The sequence below is a fragment of the Malus domestica genome, chromosome 16 (genome assembly GCF_042453785.1).
Source record: "Malus domestica chromosome 16, GDT2T_hap1".
Taxonomy (NCBI): Eukaryota; Viridiplantae; Streptophyta; class Magnoliopsida; order Rosales; family Rosaceae; genus Malus; species Malus domestica.
In genome coordinates this window covers 11,019,493-11,042,262 of record NC_091676.1, presented here as the reverse complement: position 1 = coordinate 11,042,262, position 22,770 = coordinate 11,019,493, and the positions used below count along the sequence as shown (strand labels likewise).

General features: G+C 40.8%; 1 protein-coding gene across 1 annotated transcript; it reads left to right on the top strand.

Annotated features, from left to right (window-relative positions):
* The first annotated feature begins 270 nt into the window (after nucleotides 1–270).
* On the top strand, nucleotides 271–5,135 carry LOC103403507 (beta-glucosidase-like SFR2, chloroplastic). Its single transcript, XM_008342349.4, has 10 exons — nucleotides 271–532; nucleotides 1,608–1,977; nucleotides 2,144–2,282; nucleotides 2,525–2,691; nucleotides 2,862–3,083; nucleotides 3,189–3,357; nucleotides 3,453–3,686; nucleotides 3,791–3,940; nucleotides 4,056–4,185; nucleotides 4,688–5,135. The coding sequence occupies exons 1-10, from the start codon at nucleotides 349–351 to the stop codon at nucleotides 4,888–4,890; spliced, it is 1,968 nt and encodes a 655-aa protein (XP_008340571.2). The 5' UTR covers nucleotides 271–348; the 3' UTR covers nucleotides 4,891–5,135.
* The last annotated feature ends 17,635 nt before the right edge of the window (nucleotides 5,136–22,770 follow it).

Genomic DNA, 22,770 nt, shown 5'->3' with positions numbered 1-22,770 from the left:
GATCGTCACACGAGCTGGTATAATACGTGTTATTATATAAATAGTAGATTATGTGTGTTAAAAAATTAATAACTTAAAAATTAAGTTTTTTTATTACTTACATAAAAACGTGTGATGTATCATCCGTGTTCCCGTCATAACTAAAGATTTCTCCTGCACAAGGAGCTCCCACCCGCCACACAAATTCCGTTACGACACAGTTAACGTCGGTTGCCACGTGGGCGACTCCTATGGTTTCCAGTGCAAATTAACGATAGGCTTTTCCATTTCATATCTAAACGGCACAGTTACTAATTGGATAATTTAATAATGCTCAGTTCGAGCTTAGGCGGTTGATTTCAATCAGAAATGGCGGTAGTGCCTCTGTTCGTCACGGCGACGAAGCTCGCCGGGCTACTAGTGACACTCACAGTCGCCGCCAATGCCTACTCTTATTCACGCTTTTGGAACAAGAATCTCCGCCCGTTCCAGTCTCCGATCGACGATTCCGACGACGAGGACGACGACACTCTCGCTGACTTCAATCTCCACGGTACTGTAATTTTTCCTAAACTTCTCAAACAGTAACCCTAGGTCTACTGGTTAGTTCTATAATCTGCTCAAACGTGAAGCTTTGCTTGTTTATATGTGGATGAGTTGACGAAGCTTAAATTTTGGTGCGGTTTGGAGTAGCAATTGATATTTTCTGCTTCTGATTTTTGTGAGGTAGTAATGACATTGAGGAATGAGCAAATGAAGAAAATCATAATTTTGAACTTTAATCGAGTTCTTGATCCTTAATGACTTGGATTTGTGTTAATTAAACTCAGTTTTAATGAGGGCCATAAGCTGAGTGTAATTAATATGCTGCCAATTGATGACTTTGATCAATGATTTCGCTGTTCGAGCTGTGTTTGTAATCTTATCTTTTATAATCACATGCTATCATTTCTCTGTGATATGGCAGTAGGTTATATATCTGTCTTTGTATTTCAAAGCTTATTGTGTAATTACATTGGTTCTATGTACATGTTCATGCATATTTGTGGAACTTATTGCTAAACCTTCCCTATTTATGAGTTTGGTCTTTGTTGTTTTGGGTAAAATTGGGGCTGGAGGCCCGAGTTTGATCACTTAGGCTACATTATATGAGGGATTTGCGTGTACTAAGGGATTAGAATAGGCTGAATTAGAAATGCAATACAAAAGATTAGATGGAGGGATTTGAAATGAGTATATATAATGCGTTAAGAGGCAATTGCAAATGACGACGTGAAAGAGAGTATTTGTAGACACGTTTATGTCTTTGCAAATGCCTTGCTGCACTTGAAATTTGAAATATATCAGGTTAGGGAAACATCTACATGTAAATCCGTTCTTTATGTCTTTGCAAATGCATTACTGCACTTGACTTTGAAATATATCTCTAAAGGTTAGGACTACAAGTACTTTATATTAATCCAAATTTGTTATTATGTCATCAAAGTATTGTGTTTGCTTGTGTGGGGTTGCAAATAAAGCGAGATTAGGCTCTTCAGATTTTAGCTCTCAGATTTCAGAAGCACTTGTCTCTGTGTATTTTTCAATGAGTATATCATAAAAGTATTCTGTAATGTGATGGTGTGCAGAAGGGGGAGATGAGTTTTTCTTCGGGTTGGCAACGGCTCCAGCCCATGTTGAGGACAGGCTAGATGATGCTTGGCTCCAGTTTGCAAAAGAAAATCCTTCTGACCAATCAGAGTCACAGGGGAGCCTGCAAACAGCAGATGCTATAATGGGTTCTGCTACTGGTGATGGAGGATCTCAGCCAGTTTCCTTACCAGGAAAAGCTGGGAAAACAGATAAGAAAAGGAAGCCTCTTAAGATAGCTATGGAAGCCATGATTAGAGGGTATGAGAAGTATATTGAAGGAGACGGAGGAGAAGAAGAAGTAGAAACACCTGTCCCAAACGAAGAATCCCATCATAATGTAGCTGCATGGCACAACGTTGTGCACCCGTAAGCCTCATTTTTTAAACTTGATCAATTGAAATTTAAGTAAATTGCAAAACAAGACATCATATTGTCATACTTATTTCTGGTTCTCATACTTATTTGACACTAATCAGTTTCATATGATCTCGTGTTGTTTTGTGGGTAAAATGGATTCTTGAATCAATCTCAGAGAAGAGAGGCTAAGGTTTTGGTCTGATCCTGATACAGAACTAAAATTGGCTAAAGATACTGGAATCAGTGTCTTCCGAATGGGAATAGATTGGTCACGAATCATGCCAGAAGAACCACTCAATGGGCTAAAAGAAACTGTAAGTCTGATGCTGACTGTTTATGTAGTTTCCAAGCATTTGGCAAATCAGGAATGATACAGGACTTAACTTGCCATATGGGGTTCATCCATGCCTAACATTTTCATAAAAATGTGATGTTTGACAAGTTAGTGGATATTGCTTTGATGATATTTTCAGGTTAATACATTGTGTTTGTTCAGTTTAAATGGAATATCATTATAAGTTTGACTGAACTCTATGAACGATGTCCCTCTTTTTAGGTCAATTATGCAGCGTTGGAGCGATATAAGTGGATAATCAGCAGGGTCCGTTCATATGGAATGAAGGTGATGTTAACTCTGTTTCATCACTCATTACCACCATGGGCTGGAGAGTATGGAGGTTGGAAAATGGAAAAAACGGTTGATTATTTCATGGACTTTACAAAGTGAGTCGTCCTTTCAGTGGTAGAGTTACCAGTTCTCTTTTGATGTTCTGATTACTTTCATTACTTGTGAGACTGTCTAAATTATGCTAGCGGTTACCCTTTTATCATGTAGTCTTCTTTCTCTCCCTTTTCCTTTTGGTCTTTTAATCATTTGTTGTTTTGCTTTTCAGGCTTGTTGTTGACAGTGTCTCAGATATGATAGACTATTGGGTAACATTTAATGAGCCTCACGTCTTCTGTATGCTTACCTATTGTGCGGGTGCTTGGCCTGGTGGTCATCCTGACATGCTGGAGGCGGCCACTTCTGCTCTACCTACTGGTGTTTTCCAACAGGCTATGCATTGGATGGCCATTGCACACTCAAAGGCCTATGAATATATTCATGAACAAAGGTTTCTCTGCCTCATACAAGCTCTGGAAAGAAGATTTTTTGAAGAATATAACATATGTTGCGTTTAATTATTACTGTAGTGAAATTTGTGTTTTAACTTTGTCAGGTCTTCATCAAAACCAGTAGTTGGCGTGGCACACCATGTCTCATTTATGCGGCCATATGGTCTCTTTGATGTTGCTGCTGTTTCACTGGCGAACTCCCTGACTATGTACTCATATGTGGATAGTGTTTCTGACAAGCTGGATTTTATAGGCATAAACTACTATGGACAGGTTTCCTCACCTCTCTAACTAATTAAACTGACACCCTCCTCCTCCTATATATAGAGCAACAAAGTTCACTATAGCATTAATCTTCTGCCCTTCAGGAAGTGGTGTGTGGTGCTGGACTGAAGCTAGTAGAGACTGATGAGTATAGTGAATCTGGACGTGGGGTATATCCAGATGGCTTGTACCGTGTGCTTCTTCAGTTCCATGAAAAATATAAACATCTTAATGTACCCTTCATGATTACTGAAAATGGGGTAGCCGATGAGACAGATTTGATCCGTCGGCCATATCTGCTAGAGCATTTGCTTTCTGTTTTTGCAGCCAAGACCAAGGTTTGATTCTCCACTGCACTTTTCAGTTATTTTCTTAATTAAATACCTTAATTTGGTGATCATGGGTGTTATAAATGCGTATGGTTTGATACTTTGATTTATAGGGTGTCCCTGTGCTTGGCTACCTGTTTTGGACTATTTCTGATAACTGGGAGTGGGCAGATGGATATGGTCCCAAGTTTGGACTTGTAGCAGTTGAACGTGCCAATAATCTTGCCCGGATTCCACGTCCTTCTTACCATCTATTTACAAAGGTTAATATTTTTTCTTGTCCTCGCTCATGTGACTTTCCATGTTCTGCTTCTTCCCCCCTAATACATCCCCAATTGTGCTCTTGGCTAAAAGTTTTGGCGTGTGTTTTCATTTCAGGTGGTGACAACAGGTAAAATTACACGTGATGACCGGGCACAAGCTTGGAATGACCTCAATCAAGCTGCTAAAGCAAAAAGAACACGACCATTTTATCGGGAAGTTAATGAGCATGGTTTGATGTATGCAGGTAAACCATGAGGTCTTCGATTCTACATTTTTTTTTCTTTTCTTTGTGTCATCCATCAAGAGGGTGGTTCTGTGCAAACAATCCATCAATAAACATTCTACGATTCGAGTGTCCTCATTGAATTTAAAATCTTCCATAGGTTCTAACAATTGATATTAGAGCAGGTTTCACCATGCAACTAGGTCAGCCCTCAGATGAGATAACCTATAGGCTAGATTGGTAGGTGAATGAAACTACTGTAAAAAGATAGGTCTACCGTTGAGTCGTTGGACGAGTGAAGCTCCCTTGGGTTCTAACAGAACTCTGTGGTGGTCACTTGGAAATGCACCCTTGTACACCATATAATACTGCAGTTGTTTAGAACCTTCAAAATTTTCCTGTGCACGCAGAGGTTAACTTACCTTTTGCACTTTTCTTATTGGCACTTCAAAATAGTCTTCCTTTATCATATTCTTTTGATTAATGGATGGCATTTTTGTCCTTGTTGGTATTGGGATAACAGGAGGCCTTGATGAACCGATACAGCGGCCGTATACTGACAGAGATTGGCGATTTGGACACTACGAGATGGACGGTCTCCAGGACCCCTTAAGTCGCTTCTCAAGATTCATTCTCCGACCTTTCTCCTTCCTCAAAAGGAAACCTAAAAAGAAGAAATCATTTACCAGTAAGGAGAAGGTAACAAGCCTGACCCTGGTGCAATGAATTGAGCATCCTTTGTGATTATCCTTGGGTTTGGCAAGTTCAAGTTGTAATCTCACCAACTTTTCATAATTTGGGTCTTGTATAATGTCTCAAATGAAAAGTGGAGGACTTTGATTACATTAAACAGTATTTGTAAATAAGAGATTTTGCGGTTAGCCCAAGTAGCAAGGGAGGTTTAGTTATTGGGTTGGGATTGTGATAGATTCGAGGTTCGATTCCTTTCAATATAACAAAATTAAAAACCATTGCGGACCTCAGTGATGGTTTCTCATGATGGGCTATTCATCAGGCCCATTGGTTCAGATCCTTGTCACTCTAGATTGGATTGGATTGGATTGGATTGGATTTGCTAATATCCATTTTACAGAAAAATGATGAATACAGATGAAAAATAATGAACACGCATCTTTTTTAGCTTCTTGTTATACTCTTGGTTATTCTTGTTCATTGCTTTTGTTTGATTTGTTCAATCCAACGGTCAAAAATAAAGAGAGACGTGTGAGAAGCTATGCGAAAATCATATGTCCTTACAGATGAGCTAGAGCTAGTCTCCTGAAGCACTATTTTGCTTTAAATGAAAATAGAGAAGGAAATACCAAATTTTGGAAACAAAGATTTAGCAAAATTGGAATGAAAACTAATCAAATGAACAGAATACTACGAAATCAGAAATATTACCTATGAATTTTTGGGAAATTAATTTCTTATGCATGACGTTGTATTGCATATATGGTGACATATGATGGAATTGCAATTATTGTGGAGCAATGTCACATATGATGCAATTGCAATTGGTTAGTTGAAGGGAGGAGGCTGGAGAGTTTCATGAGTCATGGCCTTGGATGAGCCAATACCCAAATAATTAAGATCATCTACTCTCAAAATATTCCTTTATTTGGCAATATTCAGCCATATTTTGAGCAACTTATATTAGGTAACGTAAAATTCACATGGTTCAACATTATGAGAGAGATTTAGAGCAACGACGTCTCATTCACTATAGACTCTCTCAGCATAGTAATCACACATACTTTGATAACTATTTCGTTTTCAACTATTTGAATTTTAAACTAGAAGTTCTTGCAGATGTTAACTTTTGTAGGTAAGGATTAATACTTATTTTTAAAAACTACTTAGCTAAGGGTTTCTACAAACTTGGGATTATTAACATGAACAACAATGGATGACTGAACTAAGGAGATGGAAGAAGACAGAGAGAGAGAAAGAGAAAGAGAGATTGTATATATGAAAAATCAGAAAGATTACAATGATATCTTCTTACAACTGAACACACTACTACTTCTTATATAGTCACAAAGACTAATTACAATATTACCCTTCTACCTTAACTACCATCGGATCAACTAGATAATGCCATGTGGCATTCGGTTATATTGGTTATTACTCCCCCCTCAAACTGAACAGCCCAGTGAAGTTTGAATCAACCAGCCGGAAACTGATCGGAAACAGCAAGTGAAAGCTGTCGGCAGTGCTTGACAAACACGGGACTATGCAATCCTTTTGTGAACACATCTGCCACCTGATCTGTAGTAGGTATATAATTGACAATCAAATCACCTCGTTGCACTTTTTCTCGAACAAAGTGATAATCGGTATCAAGATGTTTGATCTTGGAATGAAAAACAGGATTGGAGCTTAAAGCTAAGGCACTAAGGTTATCACAGTAAAGTAATGGAGGGACCAAAATTCGCTGATGCATATCTTTGAGGAAAGCCCGAATCCAAAACAAATCTGCTGCAGAATGTGCTAGAGCTTTGTATTCAGCCTCGGTGGAACTACGAGAAACTGTTGACTGCTTCATAGATTGCCATGAGATTGGGTTATCTCCTAAGTAAATCACAAATCCAGATATAGACCTTCGGGTATTTATGTCTGCTGCCCAATCTGAATCGGAATAGGCAAGTAGATTGAAATCCAAGCTCTTTTTGTAGTGCAGACCATAGTCAAGTGTTCCTTTCAGGTATCTCAAGATTCTTTTGACAAGGTGCATGTGAAGATCCGTTGGGGAAGTCATAAACTCACAGACCATGTTAACAGCATGAGCAAGATCTAGCCGAGTAAAGGTCAAATACTGAAGAGCCCCTACTAGACTTCGATAATGACTTGGATCAGAGAAAGCAGTGCCTTCTTGTTCAAGTAGTTGAGCATGTGGTTTTGACGGTGTGGATGTGGGCTTACATGTCTCCATGGCCGCCTTCTTCAGTAAATCCTTAGCATATTTAGATTGACTTATAAACAATGACTCATCATCCTTATACTGAATATGCAAGCCCAAGAAAAATGATAATCTGCCCATATCCTTGAGATCAAACACTTCTGCAAGATTAGTGATTACTGCTTGAATTTTTGTAGAATTAGAGCCAGTGAGTATGATGTCGTCTACATAGAGTAGTAGAAGAATAATATCGCCTTCATCGACTTTAACAAATAAACTTGTATCCGAAAGAGAAGTTTTGAAACCAAGAGATGGAAGATAGCTCGTAAACTTTGAGTTCCAGGCTCTCGGGGCTTGCTTTAAGCCATAGAACGACTTAATGAGTTTACACACATGATTTGGAGAAGAAGTATCCACAAAGCCTTGAGGTTGCTGCATATAAACCTCTTCCTCGAGATCACCATGCAAAAAGGCATTTTTAATGTCTAGTTGTGCATATTCCAGCCATATTGGGCAGCTAAGACAAGAATAAGTCTTACAGTGGTGTGTCTTACCACTGGACTGAATGTTTCTGAGTAATCCAGCCCTTGTTCTTGAGTGTAACCCTAAGCAACTAACCTAGTTTTATACCTTGATATTGGCCCATCAGGATTTTTCTTGATTTTATAGACCCATTTACTGCCTACAATGGTTCTGTTGGATGGAGTAGGAACTAGAATCCAAGTACCTTGAGCCTTTAAAGCATCATACTCTTCTTGCATAGCTTTTTGCCACTCAGATTTACAAGATGCAACCCTAAAAGTCTTAGGTTCTTCAATTTCAGATATATCTGCTAAGAACGAAAAACCAGCAAAGCATGCACCAGTAGTTGGACCAAAACCAGAATTATCATAACCTGAGTCCATAATTTGTAATGAACTTAACTCAGGTAACTCTGTAAAATAAGCAGCATAATTCTTTCTTGAGATAGCTCCTGTTTGTAATCTAGTTTGAATCCTATGATGTGGTGGGTGTTGGACAGGTAAGACAGGTGAACCAGTATGAGATGAGCTGTCAAAAAGAGGAAGTATTACCTGTAGTTGAGTGGGATCGAGGACAAGAAGCAAAGGAGATTGATATGGTGTATCACTAGCTGAAGAGTTGGAATTACCAGGTGTTGATGCTGATGAAGATGCATGACTTTGAAGCTGTGAAGAAGTACTGACAAATCCTGATGTCCCAACGGGATGAATAACTGGTGACTGACCATGCTCCGAATGATTCCTTGTAGCACTTAGGGGAATAGGAAATGGCAGAATCACAGTATTAGTGTTACCAGTTGACTTACCAGAAATATCACCACTGGGAGAGGACTTTAACTTTGCAGGAAAAATGGATTCTTAAAAAATGACATGCCTTGATATAATACACTTCTTAGATTGTTGATCATAACAGATAATGCCCTTATACCCCATTGCATAGCCTAAGAAAATACACATTTTGGATTTAAACTGCAATATATGACTGTTGTAAGGTCTTATCCAAGGAAATACAGCAAATCCAAATATTCTCAAAGACTGCAAATCAGGCAACTTGTTGTATAACAGCAGATAAGGAGAACTAAAGGACAAAGTCTTACAAGGCATTTTATTAATCAGAAATACTGCATGTGCACAAGCAAAGTACCAAAACTCACTACTTAAACCAGAAGCACTTATTAAAGTGAGAGCAGTATCCACCACATGCCTATGTTTCCTCTCAAAAATCCCATTCTGTTGAGGAGTGTAAGGACAGGAAATAAACTGCATAATGTCTTTTTTAGCCAAGAAGATGTAAACCTTTTGCTAGTATATTCACCTCCACCATCTGTTTGCAACCCTTAATTGTCATTCCAAACTGGGTGCAAATAAAAGTATAAAACTTGACAAAAATTGCAAATACATCAGATTTGTTGCACATGGGAAATATCCAAGTAAATCTTGTATATTCATCAACAAAAAGTACATAGTATCTAAAACCTTCCACGGACTTTACAGGATTTGGACCCCAAACATCAGTATGAACTTTCTCAAAAGGAACCACACATCTGTTATTTCTAACCGGAAAAGGTACTCTAGACATTTTTCCTTGAATACAAGAAGTACAAGTAGTACATGTATTATCTATCTTGTGTACAACTTTAGACTATCTTAACATTGCTGCCATTGTATCATGTGCTGGATGTCCTAATCGTTGATGCCAAATATCTGATTTCACCATTTTCCCTAAGTAAGCCACTGGATCTCTTGTAACAGATTCTAGCCTTCCAGAAACTTTAACCACCGGAATCTAAAACAACTCTTTTGGTTTACTCCTTCCGTGATACACCACCTCCCTTGTCTTCTTGTCCTGCACAAAAAATTCACACTCATCACATATAAACCAACTATTATTATCTGCACATAATTGTTTCACTGAAAAAAGATTTCTGGCAATATTTGGAACATGAAGAACTTTACTGAGAACAAGAGAACGATCAGCAATATGAATAGCAGTGGAGCCAATATGTGTAATTGGTAAACTTGAACCATTACCAATGGTTATATTATCAGAACCTTGATAAGAAGCCACTTGATTTAATGCATTTATATCGGCAGTCATGTGGTGTGACGCACTCGAGTCCACAATCCACGAATCCGGAGGAATGACCTGAGATGTTTACTGTGCATTCATGGCAGATAGGGAAGATGGAGGTGGATGTCCTTGATAAGTGTAATTGGCTCTATGGAAACAGTCAAGAGCAGAATGTCCTCTTTTGCCACATATTTGACACTCCACAATAAAACCAGCTGTTATATTGCCCGTATTTCTGTGAAAACAGTTCACTGCAGTATGCCCTCGTTTATTGCAAATTTGACACTCAATAACAACATTTGGCCTAGCTTCTTTATTGCTTGACCATGATCCAGTAACATTCTGAACTTGTCTTGACCCGGATGAATAATGACCATTACCACTATGAAACCCTCGGCCTCTGACATTGTTACTAGTTCTATAGTTGTTGCTATTATTCCTGTATTGACCACCATTGCCATTGCCAGACCGGTTACCCCCATTATAGTTCTGAGTTCTGAACCCTTGCTGCTGACCATAATTAGATTGAGCTACAAGACCATATCCATATGATTGATCATGATGCCCTGGAGGAAGCGTATTAGATCCAAACATCTGAGACTCCACACCATGGTGATAAGCATTAGTAAATGCACTCTGTGGTTGCTGACTAATCGTGCCACCTGTAGTAGCAGGTATATGAGCATGATGTTAAGAATTGGATGAAGATGCACCACTCGAAGATCCACTTCCATGCATGACAGATCCCAAATTAGTAGTCTGACCAGAATGAGAACCCTGAACATACATAGCAACCATGTTCTGAGATAGCAGATTCATTTCTCCTTCAATCTCCTTTTCAGTTGCAAGTAATTGTGCACGAAATTCCCGTAAGGTAATGGAAGATTCCCGTGCCAAGATAATAGTGCGAATAACACCATATTCCTTAGGTAAACCTGCCAACCCAGCAACGATAATATCATTATCAGAAACTGTCTCTCCTGCAGCCATTAACTGATCTCTTATATTCTTCAAACGCAACAAGTATTTATCAATACTATCTGCCCCCTTCTGAATCGTATGCAACTCAGTTTTCAAATGATTAACCCTAGACTTCGAAACAGAAGCATACCGTTCAACAAGATTTGACCATGCTTCAAAGGCAGTCCTGCACCCCAAGACATATTCCATTGCCTCATCTGTTAGTGTAGCCAACAGCAGACTAATAAGAGCCATATCATTAGACTCCCAATCAAGAAACTCTGTGGTAATCTCCCTTGTAATACCAGTCTCTGAACTAACTGCATACTTTGATGGGCAACCAATCGTGCCATCAAAATGACCAAATAATTTGTACCCTTTAAGAACCGACTGAAACTGAAAGGCCCATTTGGCAAAATTATCATCTCTAAGTTTTATAGTCAACATACCCAACAAATTCTCAATCTTGAATGAAGAAGACGCCATTGAAAAAGATTCAATCAATCAGAACGCTGAATGAAAAAATTACCAAACAAGGAGACTGACACTCCACGATTACACAAGAGACTTCCAAGATTCACAGAACCACGCTCAAATAAGGAGATTGACACTCCAAAGCACAACACAAATCACACACTTCGACTAGAGACACTAAATCAGGAGATTGACACTCCAAAACACAGCACAGGAGACTGAAACTCCAAGATTCATAGAATGAATAATACAGACACTAAATCAGGAGATTGACACTCCAAAACACAGCACAGGAGACTGAAACTCCAAGATTCATAGAAAGAATGACACTTTCTTCGTTAAACCGAGAAGTGTTAGAGAATGATACTCCAAGAACCAATACAAAAAAAAATGATAATTGCATAAATCAACACATCACTATTCTACCAAAACCCCCAAATATTCGCTTCAATTAAATTTCAACAAATTAAACCAAAACCCCAAATACCACAGCTCCAAGAAAGAAACAAAAGCACCTGATTCGCTCTAGATTTTCAAGAACGTCAATCCAGATTACCAAACGCCCATTCTTCGAGCCCCCAATCTCCGAACACCTAATCTTCAAAACAGCACCCAAACCAGCAGAAGTTTTCACCAGAATCAAGAATGGCGACGAGCCAATGCCGGCGATGATACCATATTAACATGAACAACAATGGATGACTGAACTAAGGAGATGGAAGAAGACAGAGAGAGAGAGAGAAAGAGAAAGAGAGATTGTATATATGAAAAATCAGAAAGATTACAATGATATCTTCTTACAACTGAACACACTACTACTTCTTATATAGTCACAAAGGCTAATTACAATATTACCCTTCTACCTTAACTACCATCGGATCAACTAGATAATGCCATGTGGCCTTCGGTTATATTGGTTATTAGGGATATCATCATTATCGAGCTTAATGGATATGGAGGTATAGTTTGCAAAATTCAGTTTTATCTTAAGGTTTGTGGTGGAAAGCTTCCAATTAAACTTTTTGGTTATGGTCATGGATCCATTTTTGTATTATCAATGCTTGACGATAAGTTGATACATTGGAAATTCCATTAGGGTCAACACAAATGGTGGGGGAAGGCGAGGAAATGAGTTAAATATATTGGGATCATGTTAAGTTAAGATTCATGTGAGCGCTAGTTTATCTAAATTAAGAGAAGGAGAATTCGAACTTAGATGCAGAAGAAAAAAAAATTCTTTTAATTATTTTTGGCATATGTATACCAAATGGTTTAGGGTTTGCTCAACATTTAAACATTCATGGATTCTTACCTTCTAGATAATTTCAAGGTTTAATTTATGAATCAAACTCAAAGATACAAGAAAGTCCTTTTAACGTGTGAGGACGCAGCAAATTTTAATTTTAATTTTTTTTTTAAATAGGAGGGGTTTACAACACGAGACTTCAATCTCACTCATATTAGTATTATTCTCGCTCAAACTTGCTAAACTTTGAAGTTCTGGTAGAATCCGGTGGTGTGATTGCATCTTTGACACAACATTAATAAAATATAAAATAAAAAAAATAAAGCAAAGTATGGGAGTCGGCTACTAAATCAGGACTAATAATTCACAAGATGAATAAATCAATTATATTCCATCAGTTCCTATCATTTTCAAGGAATTTTAGTTCTGATAAGGATTGAATTAATACTCATCCTATGTAGCTATAACTAGCACCGATCTATATAATAGCTAGCAAGCTTGGTTTCTACATACATTGCACAGGGGACTGATTTACGGGACAAGTTCATACATATCTCAATATATCTCACTATAGTAACGTTATTGTCTGACAAATAAGAATATTCGATTTTTAAACTGTAGACGTCGAAATTTCGGTAAATAAATGTTGACCGATAAATCAAAGTGTCAACGCTCATGTATTACATAAATTTTACACGTAGCGTGTGACTCAACGAAAATTGAAATGAGTTGGAAAAGTCATCAAATAGGACACGTGTCAACACCTGGCAGAAACGACTTATTTCATCTGGGATATTATATTCAAAATTAGGCCTTGGAAAATTCTATAAATACAAGCCCATTTCATTCATTTAAGGGGAACCAAAATCATTAGGCAAAAACTCTTGAAGCTCTGAAGCTCTGAAACTCCGAAGCTCTCAAGCATCCAGGTTCCCGAAGAATCAAGAAAGCGTTCTTCGTTCATCGTTCTTCCAAAGATCAAGCCCGACGGCCCTTGGATCAACAATCATCCACCTTCAAGCCCAAGCCTCAACGACCCCTTGAAGAAAGCGTTCATCGTTCATCAACTGTTCATCCTCAAGGATCAAGCCCCAACGGCCCCTTTGGATCGACAACATCATCGAATCCGCTCATCCGCTGTTCATCAAGCCCAAGCCTCGACGGCCCTTGAAGAAAGCGTTCATCGTTCATCACTGTTCTTCGAGATCAAGCCCAAAAGCCCTCGAAGATCCGTTCAAACCCAAAAGCTCTCGAAGATCCGTTCGTCACTATTCTTCGAGTTCAAGCCCAAAAGCCCTCGGAAATCCATTCATCTCTGTTCTTCAAGATCAGGCCCAAAAGCCCTTGAAGATCCGTCAATCACCATTCTTCAAGATCAAGCCCAAAAGCCCTTGAAGATCCGTTCATCCTCGTTCATCCAAGATCAAGCCTCGACGGCCCTTGGATCAATCGCACATCCCACAAATCAACACCTTACGGAGATCGAATCAGAGGATCAAATTAGAGAGAGATTGTAACCCAAAATCATCAAATACAAATATATTTGTTTGTGCGCGTTGTTCTTGTCTCTTTCGTTTCAGGAATTTTCCGTGTTCACAAATTGGCACGCCCAGTGGGACAATCTCTACCTCTCATCTCTTTCTCCGTTCAAGGAATCCAAGCACACCTCAAAGTCAATGGCATCAAGCAAGGGACAAGCCATTCTCGCAACCACTGAAGGAAGGATCCTAAGCACTTCTGCCGCAAACGGACAATCCATTGGCGCCACAACCGCTCCTCAACATGCCACTTCAAAATTGGTGCCGCTAAAAGAGCAAGGAGAGCATCCAAGGTGTGAGTATGTCATCAACCTGACCTCACTGGGGGCACCGAAGCACGATGTTGGGGCACACAAGATGACATCCCAAAGCAGCCAACGACGTTCTTCATCAGCATCCTGGATGTCTAAAGGAAAGTCACGTCTATTGGTCGCACAAGTCATGACTATCGGCGTTACCTCCGTTGAAGAACAACTGGCTCAAATGAATGAAGCAATCGCAAGGCTAACCCGAACTGTGGAAGAAAAAGACTTGCAAATTGCAGCACTCGTCAATCGACTAGAGGCGCAGGACGGCGATAAACCCGACCCAGAGAATGATCCACTAAAAAGAAGAGATGATGAAGAAGATGAGCCTCAGGTGGAGAAAAACGATGCGAAGCCGGAGCCAGACCGAGCAGCGGCACTCATGGGATCTCTTTCTATCCAGCAGCTGCAAGAGATGATCACCAACACCATCAAGGCACAGTACGAAGGGAGCTCAAATACCTCCGGGTTGTACTCAAAGCCGTATTCAAAGAAGATCGACGCCCTAAGGATGCCAAGGGGTTATCAACCACCAAAGTTCATGCAGTTTGATGGAAAAGGAAACCCAAAGCAGCACGTTGCACATTTCGTCGAAACTTGCAACAACGCGGGGACAGAGGGAGACTACCTCGCCAAGCAGTTTGTGCGCTCGCTGAAAGGAAATGCCTTTGAGTGGTACACGGACCTAGAGCCCGAGTCCATCAACAGCTGGGAGCAATTAGAGCGGGAATTCCTCAACCGCTTCTACAGCATCCGCCGCACTGTGAGCATGCTAGAGCTAACGAGCACAAAGCAGTGGAAGGACGAGCCAGTCATTGACTACATCAACAGATGGCGCACTCTAAGCCTCGACTGCAAAGACAGGCTCTCGGAAACCTCTTCAATCGAGATGTGCATCCAAGGCATGCAATGGGGTTTGCAATACATCCTTCAAGGCATTAAACCACGGACCTTCGAAGAGCTAGCCACCCGCGCCCATGACATGAAGTTGAGCATCGCCCATCATGGGAAGAAAGAACCGATCGCCGACTACAAGAACGACAAAGTTCTTGGGACAAAGGGGGAAAATGCTGCATGGAAACCCACCAAGGAAGCGATGATGGTTAACACAACTCCCGTCAAAATATCCACACGAGGCAAGGCGATTCAAACCGAAGCTTTTCGTGATCAAGAGATGCGTAGACGCACTTTGAAGGAGCTTGAGGAGAAGATTTATCCATTCCCCGACTCTGATGTAGTTGCCATGCTGGATGACCTGTTGGACAAGAAGGTGATCAGTTTGCCTGAGTGCAGACGGCCGGAAGAGATGAATCGTACCGATAGTCCAAGATACTGTAAATTCCACCGCTTCATCAGTCATCCGACAGAAAAATGTTTCGTGCTGAAAGATCTCATCATGAAGCTGGCTCATAAAGGAATCATCGAGCTAGATCTGGACGAAGTGGCGAAGTCAAACTATACCACCTTCACTTCTGGCTCTTCCGACTCAAAGTTTTCACCTCAACCGCTGGGGGCATCGTCCAAGACAAGCAAAATTGAAGGATGGACTCAAGTCACTCCTAAGAAATTGCACAAGAAGCATACGTCTCCTCCACAAGTCCGCCAATCGGAAAGGGGGCAAAGCAGCTCTTGTCAACCTTCAAAGCAACGTGAACATGTTGAAAATGAGGAAATTTCGACACATAGATCGTCCATCCCCATCACGATGCGTGATTTCTTTCCTGAAGACTTCTTCAATCACTCGGTCAAGGCTCCTTGCTATGAAGATTGCGAGGAACGACTCTCTCAGATCGCTTGACGAACCAAAGCTCCTTGTCTATAAGAGCCTAAACTGCAAGACACAATGCTCCTTGTTCGCACGAGCCTAAACTGCACGAACCAAGGCTCCTCGCCTGCACGAGCCTAAACTGCATGGCACAATGCTCCTGGTCTGCACGAGCATAAAAGGCAACACCAATGCTCCTGGTCTGCACGAGCATAAAAGGCAACACCAAAGCTCCTGGTCTGCACGAGCCTAAAAGGCGACAACCCAAAGCTCCTTGTCTGCACGAGCTGAAACTGCAAACGGCACAAAAAAAAGAAAATACCAAAAAAAAAAATATATATATATGTATGTATTTGAACTACGTTTTGACTTGATCTCTTTCTTTGGAAGGGTACGTAGGTAGCTTGAATATTCAATTACAAGTTCAGTCACATCAAAATAAAAAATAAATGCTTTATTAAATAGAGTCAATTTTATTTAAAAAAAAATGAATACATATGTTATTATGTATTTAAAAAAAAAGAAACGTATGTTATTATGTAAAAAAAATAATTAAAAAAAAAAAAAAAAAGATACATGTTTTATGTATTTTAAAAAAAAAAAGAAGAAAAAAAAAACATATGTTTTATGTATTAATATATATATATATATATATATATAAAGGGCCTCAGAAGCAGCCCGTGTCCAAAACCAGATCAACCCAGGCTCGGCTGTCAAAGCCCAAGTCTCTCGCAGCTCTTTCTCCCTAACGAGCTCAGCTCTCATCCTCACTCGGCCCTAAGCCTCGTCTCCACCAATAGAAAGGGAGTAAGAGCCCGGGCCTCCTTTTATTTCACAGGCCCAGATGCCAAGACCAAACCCGGCAAGAAGCCCAAAAGACCTTGCCATCTTCCTCCCTGTCAGGATCCGACATTAAAGTCACCGTCGATCTCTCCTGATCATCGTCAATAGCTGCAATACCACCTCAGCAGATTTCGGTCATGGCATCAAAGCTCTGCGACTCTTGCCAATCGGCGACGGCGACTCCGTACTGCCGCACCGACTCCGCCTTCCTCTGCGTCAACTGCAACTCCAAGATCCACGCGGCCTCGTGGCTGCTCCCGAACCCCAAGGCGGTGGAAAATCCAGATCTGAACTCGGGGCAGTGCTTGTTCCAGGAAATGGATCCGTATCTGGATCTGGACTACGGGTTTTGGATCCGAAACTTGAAGAAGCTCAGGAGCAGAACAGCTGCGGCGCGGACGGCGTCGTTCTGGTGCAGAGCAGGAACATGCAGCCTCTGCTAGTTAACGACCAGAGCTTCGAACTTGACTTCTCCGCCGACGCAACCCGATTCCGGCAACCGCTTCTGGGGCCGAACCTTCTGCTCCCACGACTCTGTCGGAAAATTCTCCTGCCTCACAGCCGACTGCAGCTCAGGAAAATTGGAGTGCTCAGGCAACGGAGCCACCCCGCCCGCCACTCTCGCTGAATTCACACTCGACGGCTCCGGCGGGCTTGATTTATACGCCGTCAGAACCACCGTCAGAGACCCTGACAACCACAAGAAGGTCTCCCACCTCACGGCACTACAAGAGTTGAGCCTCTACCTCCCACCTCCTCCTCGCCGCAGGCGACCGCCAGAGCCGCATCGCCCTCCTTGATCTCCGCCATTGATCCCGCCACCAGCGTCCACGAGCTGCTCGAATACCCCGCCTACACCAAATTCTCTATACTCTTCCTCCTTCCCAACAATCGCGGAGAAGATGATCACTTTCCCTGATCTATCAGCTGGAAGCTCAGGAGGCTCAGTCTCTGATGCCAAACCAAATGCCTCTTCCTCTGGAGCGTCAACTGCCAAGGATCCATGCTTTCCACCTTCAAGTTCAGTCACTGGACTTGAAGGTTGTAACTTAGATTGGTGTCTCTGACTCGGCTTGAGGTTGTGACTTGGGTTGGTGCTGCAGGATCCATGCCTTCCATCTTCATGACTCGGTCATTGGACTCGCAAATGATCCTGAAGCTTTTGCTGAACTAAGAGAGCGAAGATTGGCGCTGTTGACGGTGGCGAAGAAGCTTCGGAAGCGCTGTCAATCTGTCTCTCCCCTTGCAGAGGTGATGCAGCAGCAGTGCGAGGAAGGCAGTGGTGGTGCAGTAAAGGTACAGTGGTGCAGCAGCAAGCGAGATAGGGCAGCGTAGTTTTGTGCAATGCTTTGTGCAGTGAGGACGACAAGGCTGTGCAGCAAGGAAACAGCGCAGTGAAGATGCAAAACAGTGTGCGGTGCAGAAGCAATGGGGATGGTGCAGTGGAGATGCAGTGGACAGTGCAATGGCAAAGGCTATGCTGCGACGGTGCGACGGCGATGCTGTGCAGCAAGGAAACAGTGCAAGGACGACAAGGCTGTGCAGCAAGGAAACAGTGCAAGCCAATGACTCCAAAGCAAAAGTATCTCATATCACCAGGGTAGAAAGCGAGAGTATCTCATATCATGCGTTCTCCCTGTCCTTTCCTTTGTCCTTGTTCTTACCTACAAAGACAAGGATAAAGAAAACAATATGCCGGAACTTCCATTCAAACTCGGGTAAGGAACCGACTGCTTGGAACCCTTCCCTGATTGCCTACCTAGCACTTCTCTCGAGTACTCGTTTCCCACTGCTGCTGTACTTCCAAAGAAGCTGCCACATCTGCCTGGAGAACAGATAAGGCAAGTGAAAATGATACCTTGCAGCATGTGGAGACAAGGTGCAGAAGGAACAAGCGGAGAAGAATGCAGTCTGCACAGTCAACTCAGCAGAAAGAGTCCGAGCTGAAGAACTCGAGAAGCTGCCATATCTGCCTGAAGAAACAAGCAGAGAAGAATGCAGCATGCACAGTCAACTCAGCAGAAAGAATCTGAGATGAAGAACTCGAGAAGATGCCGCATCTGCCCGAGGACGGTGAACTCGTTTTGACCCTCAAATTCTTGGGTCGACTTACTAGGCGTTGTGGGCTGCACGTGCCGATTCACCACCCTTGAATCAAATCCTTAAAGACCAAGTCACCAATAGGAAGATGAGCCCATCAATCTCGAAGATCATACCGTTGACCAAACTACTCAGGTGTGAATTAGAAAGATTGAACAAAGCAACAAGTCGTCACCTTCACCTCGTGCCTGCTTGCCGTGTGTTCGAGTCAGCCTTCAAGAATCAAGCCTCAACGGCCCTTGAAGAAGCTTCCAGCCAAATTCAAAATCAAGCCTCGACGGCCCTGGAAGAAATCACAAGTCCGATTCAAGATTAAGTGTCTACCACCCTTGAATCAAAACCTAGTTCAAGAATAAGCTGTGGAAAATCAACAATTGGAGGAATCCAGAAAATCCTCCAACCCAGTTCAAGATCAAAGCTGTGGAAAGTCAACAAGCACAACAAAAGTATGTGCCGATTCACCCACTACCAAAGCCAAAGATCATCTACCACATGAAGCTCCTTGTGGTCCAATTTCAACCTTCAAGATCAAGTCTCGAAGGCCCTTGAAGAAATTTCAAACAAAAGTTCAAGAACAAGCCTCAACGGCCCTTGAAGAAATCTCAAGCCCAATTCAAGATCAAGCCTCAACGGCCATTGAAGAAATCTCCAGCCCAATTCAAGATTCAAGCCTCGACGGCCCTTGGATCGACATCTACAGTAAGGGACTTCAAAACGCATCTCCTACACGTGACAAGCACATGTATACGACGTGCCTTGAAGTGGGGGCATTTGTAGACGTCGAAATTTCGGTAAATAAATGTTGACCGATAAATCAAAGTGTCAACGCTCATGTATTACATAAATTTTACACGTAGCGTGTGACTCAACGAAAATTGAAATGAGTTGGAAAAGTCATCAAATAGGACACGTGTCAACACCTGGCAGAAACGACTTATTTCATCTGGGATATTATATTCAAAATTAGGCCTTGGAAAATTCTATAAATACAAGCCCATTTCATTCATTTAAGGGGAACCAAAATCATTAGGCAAAAACTCTTGAAGCTCTGAAGCTCTGAAACTCCGAAGCTCTCAAGCATCCAGGTTCCCGAAGAATCAAGAAAGCGTTCTTCGTTCATCGTTCTTCCAAAGATCAAGCCCGACGGCCCTTGGATCAACAATCATCCACCTTCAAGCCCAAGCCTCAACGACCCCTTGAAGAAAGCGTTCATCGTTCATCAACTGTTCATCCTCAAGGATCAAGCCCCAACGGCCCCTTTGGATCGACAACATCATCGAATCCGCTCATCCGCTGTTCATCAAGCCCAAGCCTCGACGGCCCTTGAAGAAAGCGTTCATCGTTCATCACTGTTCTTCGAGATCAAGCCCAAAAGCCCTCGAAGATCCGTTCAAACCCAAAAGCTCTCGAAGATCCGTTCGTCACTATTCTTCGAGTTCAAGCCCAAAAGCCCTCGGAAATCCATTCATCTCTGTTCTTCAAGATCAGGCCCAAAAGCCCTTGAAGATCCGTCAATCACCATTCTTCAAGATCAAGCCCAAAAGCCCTTGAAGATCCGTTCATCCTCGTTCATCCAAGATCAAGCCTCGACGGCCCTTGGATCAATCGCACATCCCACAAATCAACACCTTACGGAGATCGAATCAGAGGATCAAATTAGAGAGAGATTGTAACCCAAAATCATCAAATACAAATATATTTGTTTGTGCGCGTTGTTCTTGTCTCTTTCGTTTCAGGAATTTTCCGTGTTCACATAAACATTTGATCAAAATTGCAAGAGATTCTGAGAAATATGGAAATTAATGTGCATGCAATTAAGTGGAATACAACTCAACAAATTTTTTTTTTTTTTAAATTAAGAACTAGCTGGTGGCTTCGCAACTGCAGTCCATCTAGCTTCTGGGGGTTGGGAAGACTCAAAGAGGCATTTCAACATTCTCTGGTTATCATCGTGTGATTCACCTGCGCTAGGAATTAAAATTAGGACATTCTTATGTGAAATACGGGTCTGAAATTCATTTCCAATCACTGAACACCTGTAGTGTTTGAATATAACTCAACTCAACTACCATTGTTTATCTTTAAATATGTAAACATGCATGCATGTGGAATACATACGTACGTAGGTAGAACACTTTTTTTTTCTTATTTTGCTTGCTTGCCATACAGGAAAAAACTCATCTTTTGACGTCCATAGATGATGAAGTTAAAGATATTATGCAAAGCATATATACATATGATATGTATTAAATACGATATAGATATAAACTAGGAAATTTTTATATAGTTAGGATGTGCCGCCCATGAAATTGTTAGATATTTGCCTTTATTACTCATTTTCTTTTATAAGGTCTATCCGGGAATACTAAGTCTAGAATAAGTTTCAATCTATGGAAATTTCTTTGTAGTGGCCAGTTAAAGCTATTCTAGACTTAGTATTCCAGGATAGACTATCAAATATCAAATATAAGAGAGACTACCTACTTCAAGTTCAAGGTAGTCTATCTTGAACTTGAAGTAGGTAGTCTCTCTTATTCTAGCTCAGTACAAGAGTCCCTTCCTTTAATGTGCAATTCCCGTCATATAATCATTGAGATAGTAATTATATTGAATATGTTATAAATATTGTAGCCAAATTCGTATAGTTATATACAAAATGTGCCATGCCCGTCACTCACTATCAGATTGACGAAGACTCTCACCATATGCAGATATGCATTGAACCTTTAGTCATTTGACTTGTAGAATTGGATGTCACAATTTTTTAGTTGGTCATAAATTAATGGGCAGCCAATAGCATACCTTCATGCTTTTGTTCATGTCAAAAAATGCTCAAAGTGTCATTACATTGTCACATTCCAGCTAATTTTCTTCAACTTTAGCATCACCTCAAAATCAAATCAATGTATTATTTATATCAATGTCAAGTTATACAAATAAAGTTTGTGCGTGGGTTTGGAATGGAATATGACATTAGCCCCTGTTGGACCGTTGAAAATGACTGTTAATTTATATCAATGTCTAAATGGGTGGGCTCACATCAATATGATAATCAGTATCATCTGTTGAGTCACGCGTTCATTAATTTATATCAATTTATTACTTGTGCCACGAATCAGCGTCATCTGTTGAGTCTCTCATCTATAGTTATTTACATTTAATTATGTTTCATTCTCGTTTTTTTCCTTGTCCCTCATCTTAATGATCTGCTCTGGTTTAGACTTTCACCGAATTTGGTAGTTAAAAGATATAGTCTAATAACCATCTTCAGGGCTGCTTTGGTATTATTTTAAGAGTATAAGAAGAATCATACATGATTTCCATGGCTACAATATAATATACACAGGTGTGAAAATTGAATGAATTACCAAAGCACCATAGCAGTGATGTTGAGTTCTTCGTGTGCGGAAAAAAAGGGTTTAGGAAGCAATAAGTGAATGAAAGAAAAAAGGCGTGACAATAAAAATAAGGGAATCTTAAAGAACACTCACGTACTGTTCACTTTTAACGAAAATAATATTTTTATCTTAAAAAGTCACTGTGGTACTATTTACTTACACATTTATTTTGTCATTTTCATTAAAACTAAAGTTTTTGAGAACTTTTCATTAGTTTTCCTTAAAAATAAGAGCATAAATTATCTACTGTCAAAGGAATGCATATAGCCCAGTCATTTGATTAGTGTGCAATTGACTGGATATATATACGAACATCAAGTTGGAGATAAGTTTCATAATAGAAAAGTTCATAAAAGAGGATGAAGACGAAAAGATCGGAAGTAAGGGGACTGTTTTTGGAAATGATGATATCTTGTATAGTTCTGTTAATAGATGGATCTCTAAAGAATAATAGATTAGTCGCATCCTTGTCTGATAAGATCT

Bases quoted from the DNA above. Each gene is read 5' to 3' on its own strand.
- LOC103403507 (XM_008342349.4), top strand. From the start codon at position 349: ATGGCGGTAGTGCCTCTGTTCGTCACGGCGACGAAGCTCGCCGGGCTA. The intron at 3,687-3,790 runs GTTTGATTCTCC...TTTGATTTATAG, and splicing joins TTTTTGCAGCCAAGACCAAG to GGTGTCCCTGTGCTTGGCTA. The intron at 4,186-4,687 runs GTAAACCATGAG...TTGGGATAACAG, and splicing joins GCATGGTTTGATGTATGCAG to GAGGCCTTGATGAACCGATA.